The sequence below is a fragment of the Carassius carassius genome, chromosome 7 (assembly GCF_963082965.1).
Source record: "Carassius carassius chromosome 7, fCarCar2.1, whole genome shotgun sequence".
NCBI classification, from domain to species: Eukaryota; Metazoa; Chordata; class Actinopteri; order Cypriniformes; family Cyprinidae; genus Carassius; species Carassius carassius.
In genome coordinates, this window is record NC_081761.1 from 35,569,501 (window position 1) to 35,578,229 (window position 8,729).

Consider the following 8,729-nt stretch of genomic DNA (forward strand, 5'->3'; position numbering starts at 1 on the left):
ACTCGTTTTATCTGAATTATAATATAAGGTATACGATTAAGAGTGAATGATCAATTATTAAATCCTCCTGATTTTTGCTTATTACTCTATATTTGTGTGAAATAGCTGGGCTATTTGTTGAATGAGTATTGATGACTGTTTTAGAGGAAGTCAACGCTGTTAAGAAGCCAGTTCTCACGTGTGCATGTTGCACTTTTCTCATGACTCTTAAAAAACCAGCATAACCGTAAAAAGAAAGAAGAAGAGGAAGTAGAGCTATTTTCTCCAGTGCCATGTGTATGTCACACTGACTTGTGTTTCCATAATTTTTCAGTGAACTTGTAAAAAAATGTAAATGTAAAAAAAACTCTTCAGTTCAGCTCCCATCTGTCTGATTGAATGCATCAGTGCAGATGTGATGAGGTTTGATTGACTCATCAGGGTTGACTGAGTATGCTCTTGTGTCCTGTGACAAGTGTCTTAAACTCAGATAGAGGAAGTGAGGAGAGACAGGATGTCTGATATTAGTTAAAAATTTTATACAGTACATCAACTGTCATCGTTACATGACACTCAGACCCTGCAGATCAAGGCAAGGTAGGGAAAACTATATATTTCACAATGTAAATACATATTTTTCTACAGTTTTTATATAGTTAGATTATTAAATATTACATTTAAATAAGCAAATACAATTAAGTCTGCTGCACATTAGTGTCATTTTAACACTCTTCCTAAAGTTTTCCAGAATGTTCAGCCTATTCTCTTTGATTTCTCTGATCATGATTCCCGGTGAGTCTCAAAATCTTATTTTCATGCATATGAAGAAATCCATGACTGTCGTTCAGTATGATTGTCTGTATAGTGTGTTAAATTACTTTGATATTTACGGTGGAAAAGTATTGCTCATGTATTGTGGTTTTTCAGTTCTGCAAAACGAACACAGACACCATCAGTACTGTCTGTGCATTATGCCAATAGTGACAGATCAAATTAAACATTTCAAGGAAAAACTGGCTAGTGGTGTCCTTTTTTTGTTATTGACTTACATGTTAGAAAGGCATACAGAGAGCAGAACTACTGAGATGTTGATGCTTTTATACTTTGTATTCTGTCTGGTTACAATGAGAAAAACTGAAGAGTTAAGATATATTTAACCAAAACTATAAACACAATCAGAGCAGACATTGAGGTACATGACGTTGAGCACATCTTACTTTAGATCTTCTGTCTTGTTGAGAAAAGTAAAAACACAACTACACAGAAAGGAATAATTTCCCTGTATTTGTCTGTGTCATATTTTCCAGTGATCTGGAGCCAGGTCTGGCAGGTTCAGTACTCAAGTATGATGAAATGTGCCCTAAAGGGTTCAAATACACATTTATCAGGCAGTTATAAACACCCAAATCCTCTCACAGTGAAACAGACATTCTGGACTGTAAACCCAGTTAAAGGTGAAAAAAACATCAATCTGATGGATCACCCAGATTACAAAGGCAGAGTTCAGTATTCCCCTGAGAAAGAGCAAACTTGTGTTCTGAAACTCAGTAATGTGACACATGAGGATGAAGGAATATACTGCCTCAGAATCCTGACAAATGTAGAAAAAGAAAGATTTCTTGGTTTTCCTGGGATTGAGCTCAAAGTGACAGGTACAGTCAAACTAATATTACACTCACAGATCTGATTTTACTCTGTTCTTTCATACACATATGAATATATGTGAATTTCTCCATGAATTCAGAGCTCAGAGTGGAGATTCCTGAAGAGGCCGTAGAGGGAAAATCATCGGTTTTATTTTGTAAAACCACCTGTAACCTCTCAGATAAAACAAACTTCACCTGGTATAAAAACAGCAAGCGTTTATCAGAATCGAATGTCTCGGACCAGCTGTTGCTGCCGTCGGTGAGCACTAATGATACGGGAAACTACAGCTGTGCTATGACAGATCAGAAACATCTGTCGTCTCCTGCCATCACTCTCAGCGTCAGATGTACGTCGAGACTTGATCTTCATTAGCAACAGTCAGTCCAGACTGATCAAAGATGCACTGTGAGACGTAATTTTTTGAATTTTTCAGATCCTCCAAAGAGTGTCTCAGTGTCCATCAGTCCGTCTGGTGAAATAGTGGAGGGAGATTCAGTGACTCTGATCTGCAGCAGTGACTCAAACCCTCCTGCTCTGAACTTCAGCTGGTTTAAGGAGAATCAAAGCTCAGCTGTTGGATCTGGACAGAGTTTCATCATCTCCAGCTTTAACTCCAGTCACAGCGGACGCTACTATTGTGAGGCTCAGAATCAACATGGATCTCAGAGATCAGCATCTGTGTCTTTAACATCTGCAGGTATTAATATGATACTGTACACTGTAAAACCCGACAAGTAAACTTAACTCAAACCGTTTGAGTAAACAGATTGCCTTGATTTAAACCATGTAAGTTTTAAAACTTTGCAATCAAGTAATTAAGTGATTAACTAAGTGCTGATTGTTAATTAGTGATGAACAGCTGCTGTTAACAAACAGAATCACTGAAGAAAAGAGAAACACAAGAACTACTACAACTGAAATCAACTGAAATACATTAAATCTCTCAAGATCTGATTAAACGACCCCACAAACAGCATCCACTTATTAATAACCAGACTGACTTTATTTCTGTCAGACGTCTACAGAAGATCTTATTGAGAATGAACTAAGGTTTAGATGTTGATTTATTGTTTCATTTGAAGTAACCATGTTAGAGATCAGTGTTTGCTTTAGTTGGGCTCTTGACCCTTGACTTCTGTCTTTGTGTTTTCTCTGGCTGTTATAACCGTGTGTTTCTAAAACACATTTGTTGTAATTCAGAAGCCCAGAATAAATATCATTAGGTGTTAACCTGTACCTAGGTGTAGGTTGTTATACTTTATATTGACGATGGTATGCTTAATTGCAATGTATATTTTTTTCAGTGAACTCAACTGAATTAAGTTCAGAGTACTCATAACTGTTAGTTTTTTCAACTTAAATGGTTTAAGGCAATCGGTTTTCTCAAACGGTTTGAGTTAACATAACTTAAGGATATCTGTTTACTCAAACCGTTTGAGTTAAGTTTACTTGTCGGGTGTTACAGTGTAGACTCTTTCTGAACTCTGCTTTTATCATGAGCATCATGTGAAATGATGTTTCTCTTCACTCAGGTGGCCAGAAAGCCGTTCTGTATGCAGCTGCTGGAATCGGGGCAATGCTCATCTGCATTTGTATTATTATTGTAGTAATAAAAACCATCAGGTAAGAAAAAACTGCTCTCATTTTTTTTTTTTTTTGCAGTGGAATAACCTGAAAAACACCATAAAACATCATGAAGGCAGTTTATGTGACTCGTATGATATAACCAGATATTTAACTCGTTCATCATGTAGAATACAATCTCATTCTTCATCTTGCATTTTGCACAATAACATATACAAACATTTTCTTTAGGTCCCTCCCTCTAAGCTGTCATATGACTAGTTTGATCATATTTTTGTAGTTGTTGATTTACAACAAAGTTACTATTTTAGGCTTTCTACCAAACTTCACATTTAGGTCAATCTGCTACTTGCTGTTTCTTTGTAACTGTTTGTAAAGTGAACTAGAAATGTCTGCATGAAAATTGTTTCTACACCACATCAGTTTCTGTGTAATCTTTGCTTTCTTTGACACGGATACGGTATGTTTCATTTTTCTTCTCTCCGGCAGGAAAACAGGAGATGCTGGTGGCCAAAGTGGCATTTCAAAACAGGCAAGTCCAGAACAGCATCTATTCCAGCACTTTTTCATGTAATTGAGATCACAGTGGAATCATCCGGAGTGTGTGTTTATTCAGGAAGAAAACAACAGCACAGCCGTGACTGATCAGACTAGCGCAAAACCTCCAAAACCAGCCGATCTGAATGACTCAGTGTACACCAGCATCACTCACAGCCGACCCAGAGAACAGCAGAGAGCTGGAGATGAAGACGAGGTTCAGTACGCAACCGTCCAGCACCACAGAAACACCAGAAACACGACTGCAGAGGACGGATGTCAGAATGGAAACAGTGTTTCTGCCGGGTGAGACACACTCCTTCATATAGCATCAATATGGTTTAAGCAACAAACACAAACTCGCCAGCTTTCTTAAGACAATGAGGCAGAGCTAGCTTAGAGGACCAAGGATTTATGGGTGCGCAACATTCATCTGGTTCATCTTGTTTTGTCTTTTTTTATTCTTATTGAACAGATCAAATACTGAAAATGCTGATGATTCAGATGTGATCTACAGCAGCATCAAATCTGCATGAAGAATGGGAGCGTCTGGTCACGTCACTGAACATGCTTCTACATTTTCAGACACTGAAGTCGGCATGAAATAGAAGTTGCGACTAAAAAGCGATTCTGCTTAACAAACGAGACTTTATTTTATACATCAAATAGGCCTACATTTGGACGGATCGATCACAGTAAGATGCATTAAGAAAATAAACAGGGTGAATTTAAATTGGTATTTTTTGTTGAAATGTGCTTGTGGCCATGTGAAGTGACTTTAAATCCACACAACACTTGTGTGAGAAACAGGACGTGAAACTATAAGGAGAGCTTTCATTACGCTGAATGAATTGCTTTTGTGAGGAGACTTAAGCTTAACATTTTCTTGTCGGCTAATCTTTGCCATTAAATGTTTGTTTCTCTCAAAGCAAACATGTTTCACATATTTTAACACAAGTCTTTAAAAATAGTGAATCGGATGCTGTATTTATTTGACTTTAAAGGATGCATTTGTTAGTTTATGTTAATACTACTGTACATTTAGAAGAGTTAAACGTGTAGAAAGAATTGAGTAAACAATAAAATAATATGTATTGTGTGTTTGGTGAATGGTGGTTTGATCATTATTGTTTATTGTGTACATAATTACGAGTGAAGCTCTTTAAACCAGTGCTTCTCAATCAGGGGCCGCAGAGATCCTCCAGGCCTGTGGTAAGTGTGCAGTCAGGTCAAAGGTGGCTGCTTTAGTGCTGTTTTTGCACCCCACTCGGGTGCTGTATGCTATCACAGCTAGAGGCGGAAAAATCTGAAAAATCACAGTTCAGTCATAAATGAAATTATATTAAATTACTATGGATATATATATATAAATTCTGATTTAAGACAGAACTATTTAGATATGGGTCAGTTGCACTATTCCCTAAACCTATACTTAAGATTTGGAGACCAAATATAACCATATAATGAAGTGTTCATATTTGCAATAACATTATTAGATTATATTCTATGGGTTTAATGCATTTGCAGACAATGTAATTACATATATATCTCATATCACTGTAGCCACTGAAGTTCCATTGATTGTATAGCTAATATTAAGTGGATTTTCATGAAGAAAAAAAAAACAACCGAAACCAAACACTGGATTAAAAATAAATAATAATAAAAAAATAAAACAGCTATGCTATTAGAACATTTATTGTTATATCTAGCATCATTTACATCCATATTTACATTTGTTGTTGATTTGAGTTGTTACTTATTATTGCCATCATACCAACACTGTAAAAAAAAAAGTTGCGTCAACTTAAAAAAATAAGGCAACTTATCGCAAGTGCTTTTTTGAGTAAACTTAACAAATGGGGACTAAGGTCCACCCAATAAAAAAAAGTTATTTGACCCGTGTTATAGTCTTTTATTTATTTAGACTATTTGAATAATTTAAAAAAGTTGTGTATGCATATAGATGGTGGTGTTGGTGCAGTGGATAAGCCACATGCCTCTGGTGTGAGAGACCTGGGTTTGAATCCACTGTGAGACACCAATGTGTCCCTGAGCAAGACACTTAACCCCTAGTTGCTCCAGAGGCGTGTGACCTCTGACACATATATAGCAATTGTAAGATAAAAGCGTCAGCTAACAAAAAAAATTTTGTTCTGATATTTTTTAGGTTAACATGACTATTTATGTTGTGACAACTTCTGATATTAAATTATTATTTTAGGTTGGATGGACTTTAGTCCCCGTTTGATAAGTTTACTCAAAAAAGCGCTTGCGATAAGTTGCCTTATTTTTTTTAAGTTGACGCAACTTTTTTTTTTTATAGTGAAGAAATAATTGCTATGATTTTAAATTCAGTTAAGCCAACTACAGTATCTGACACATTATGACATACCATTAATGTTTTATATGAAGTCTTTAGGGCCATCGGCTATAATATGTTGTTTTTAGATAAATTGCTCAGAGACCAACCAGTTGGACAGAGGTTATGTGCAAATCATCCAAGCACCCAATTCCTGGCCATTTCTATTTCATTACCATTGCTAAATATTAAACTTAAAGAAACTTAAATATTAAACTGGAAAGAAATTAAAGATCCATCTTTGATTGTCAAAATAATTCCAGCAGGAATCGATTTTCCACTTCACGCGAATTGTGCATTTCGGCATTAAGACAGACAACACGTTCTATGCAAATGAAACATTCCTCAAATTATTCCAGTAACATTTATTTTAACATAGTTTAAGTTATCAGTAAAATATAGCCTATAAATTAAATTATCAAATGGTCAGTATTCACACAATATGTTGTGACGAGTAGAAGAACTGGGTATCCCTCACTAATCATCCACCCTCCTTATCCTGTTGTGCCACTTGTGCCGCTTCTTGACATGGGTTCAATGACTTCTAAAAATGTAATACACTTTTATATCAATGGTAAGGTACTTTACAATCAGAACTGATTGGTAAGCAGCTGCAGTTACTTCTGTTTAATGCAGTATTGATTGTCATTGGTTAATGTTTTCAATAAAAGCAACCTATCTACAATGAACAGAGAGAGAGTTAGATACAGAATATGGTGGGGAAGCAACGTAAAAATGGGCACCAAAAAAATGTGGGATTCTTGTCACAGGAACTTGAAGTTTTGCTGGACCTTGCCACCAGGTCAGAGATCACACCCCTATGGCCCACTATAACCTGCACGTTTATGGCCGTGATTTGTACGCCTGATCAATCACTGATGGATTGGCGATAGGGATGAGTGTGCCCTCCACCAAGCCCAAGACTGGGGATGCCAGCAAGGGCATGACAGCACTGCTGCACCTCCTGGATCTCCTGACGTGTTGGCATCAGCCGGATGTAATCCTCGGCATGGCACAGAAGAGCGTTGGTGGCAGTGTGGACGCACCTCCACACCAAGGTCTTGCTCAGGCCGTAGCCCTCTCCCATGACCTCGATGAAGCTCTCTGTAGCAAAAAACCTCAGCGCTGCAAGCAGCTGGACTTCAGGGCTTAAAGCATTATTCTGCCGCACTAGCCTGGCACACGCAGGTCTGAGAAGGTCCAGCAGCTCCATAATGAGTTGTCTCGGGAGACGAATTTTTTTTAATATAGCCACGTCAGGCAAAATGTCAAAAGGGCTTAAGTTTTGTCAAATAAAAAAATGACAGACTAAATGGCTCAGTGGCCGGCTCTGTCTTTGATTTAATACAAGGACACGTTGAATCGCTGCCATAGTTGGTCGCTTACTGGACACCACCATGCTTACCCATTTAAAGATCTTAGCCATTTAGAGCCAAATTGTTTGCCAGATTTTAATTATCAAAAGTGATTGCCATTTTAAACGCTTTAATGACATTACGAAATAGCCTAGGCTTATTACCACCATATTAGTTCTGATACCACATAAAGTCAACTTCATAAATAGGCCTCTATCCACTGCGAACATTTTTTATTAGTCTTAAAATGTCCATAACATAAAATCATTGTTGTCATACCATAGATTGACTTGTACTGCGCTGCGCTGATTTCTAAAGACTGCTGCACAGTGGAAGCGACTAGCGTCTTGAGCTCAAACAATCCTAAGAGAGAGCTAATGAATGGTCCAGACCAACCTTACAAAAGTGTGACTTACAGATATACTTAGCGTACGAATGTGTCGGGAATCATGCCATAATGTTAAGAGAGAGGTTAAGGAATAGGTTAAGAACTACTTAGCAATAAGAACGTTTTGGGGAACCGGGCCTTGTTTCTCAATTAGAATCTTTTGAATGAATGATTCAATGACAAATACTTGTTACTCGTGGAGGAAGAGGATATTGAGTTACAACAAATACACGTGTTAAGATATTTTTGTTTTGATCTCTACTGTAGAGTGAATAAGTGTTATACCCAAACTACAAACTTTAATATCAGTACTTCTGTTATCTACATGTCTGTAATGATGTGTGGTTGAAAAGAGTGCAGCATGAATGATTTATTAACATGGGCTGCAACAAAACATGCTGTTTTGACATAACATAGCAGACATAGCTGAATCGTGTTTCAATTGAGATCACCATCTTTAAACGATTCACCTTGCAGTTCTGCAAAAAACCTTGCAAAAACCCATGAGATCTCATCACATCATTATGCAAAAAATATGAGCAGAGCTCAGTTTACAGTGACAGGGTGCGTGTAACAGATGTGACAGAGACAGTTGTGTGACGTGATAGTATGTCCCAAAGCTTGCCTCTCTTCTACTACACACTCAAAAGTGTGTTCTTTTTCTTCACAAAAAGAGTACATACTAAAGGGGTGTAGTATAAGTAAGCACATTGAGACGCAGGGAATCACTTGCTTTTTTTTTTAAAACGAGTCAGCCCTTTTGAATGAATGAGTCAGTGGATCACTCATTCAGACCGAGACACCTTCTGGCAGCTTTAGTGTCATGTTTATTTATCCATGACAGGCTTACTAGACATGTTTCTAGAATCATCATGTT

The 8,729-nt window shown here is 37.3% G+C and overlaps 1 protein-coding gene across 2 annotated transcripts; it reads left to right on the forward strand.

The window, feature by feature from the left end:
* Positions 1-273: 273 nt before the first annotated feature.
* On the forward strand, positions 274-4,567 carry LOC132144083 (B-cell receptor CD22-like). Of its 2 annotated transcripts, none has more exons than XM_059554821.1 (9): positions 274-576; positions 728-771; positions 1,287-1,631; positions 1,724-1,972; positions 2,060-2,323; positions 3,159-3,249; positions 3,700-3,746; positions 3,831-4,053; positions 4,223-4,567. In XM_059554821.1, exons 2-9 carry the CDS (start codon positions 729-731, stop codon positions 4,281-4,283), a joined length of 1,323 nt encoding a protein of 440 aa, XP_059410804.1. In that variant the 5' UTR covers positions 274-576; position 728; the 3' UTR covers positions 4,284-4,567. The 2 variants fall into 2 exon arrangements, with proteins under 2 accessions (XP_059410804.1, XP_059410805.1); XM_059554822.1 differs by having other exon boundaries at positions 1,398-1,631.
* Positions 4,568-8,729: the final 4,162 nt, after the last annotated feature.

Coding starts and splice junctions, on each gene's coding strand:
- LOC132144083 (XM_059554821.1), top strand. CDS start 729: ATGTTCAGCCTATTCTCTTTGATTTCTCTGATCATGATTCCCG. Junction 1,973..2,059: donor CATCACTCTCAGCGTCAGAT/GTACGTCGAGAC, acceptor TGAATTTTTCAG/ATCCTCCAAAGAGTGTCTCA. Junction 4,054..4,222: donor GGAAACAGTGTTTCTGCCGG/GTGAGACACACT, acceptor CTTATTGAACAG/ATCAAATACTGAAAATGCTG.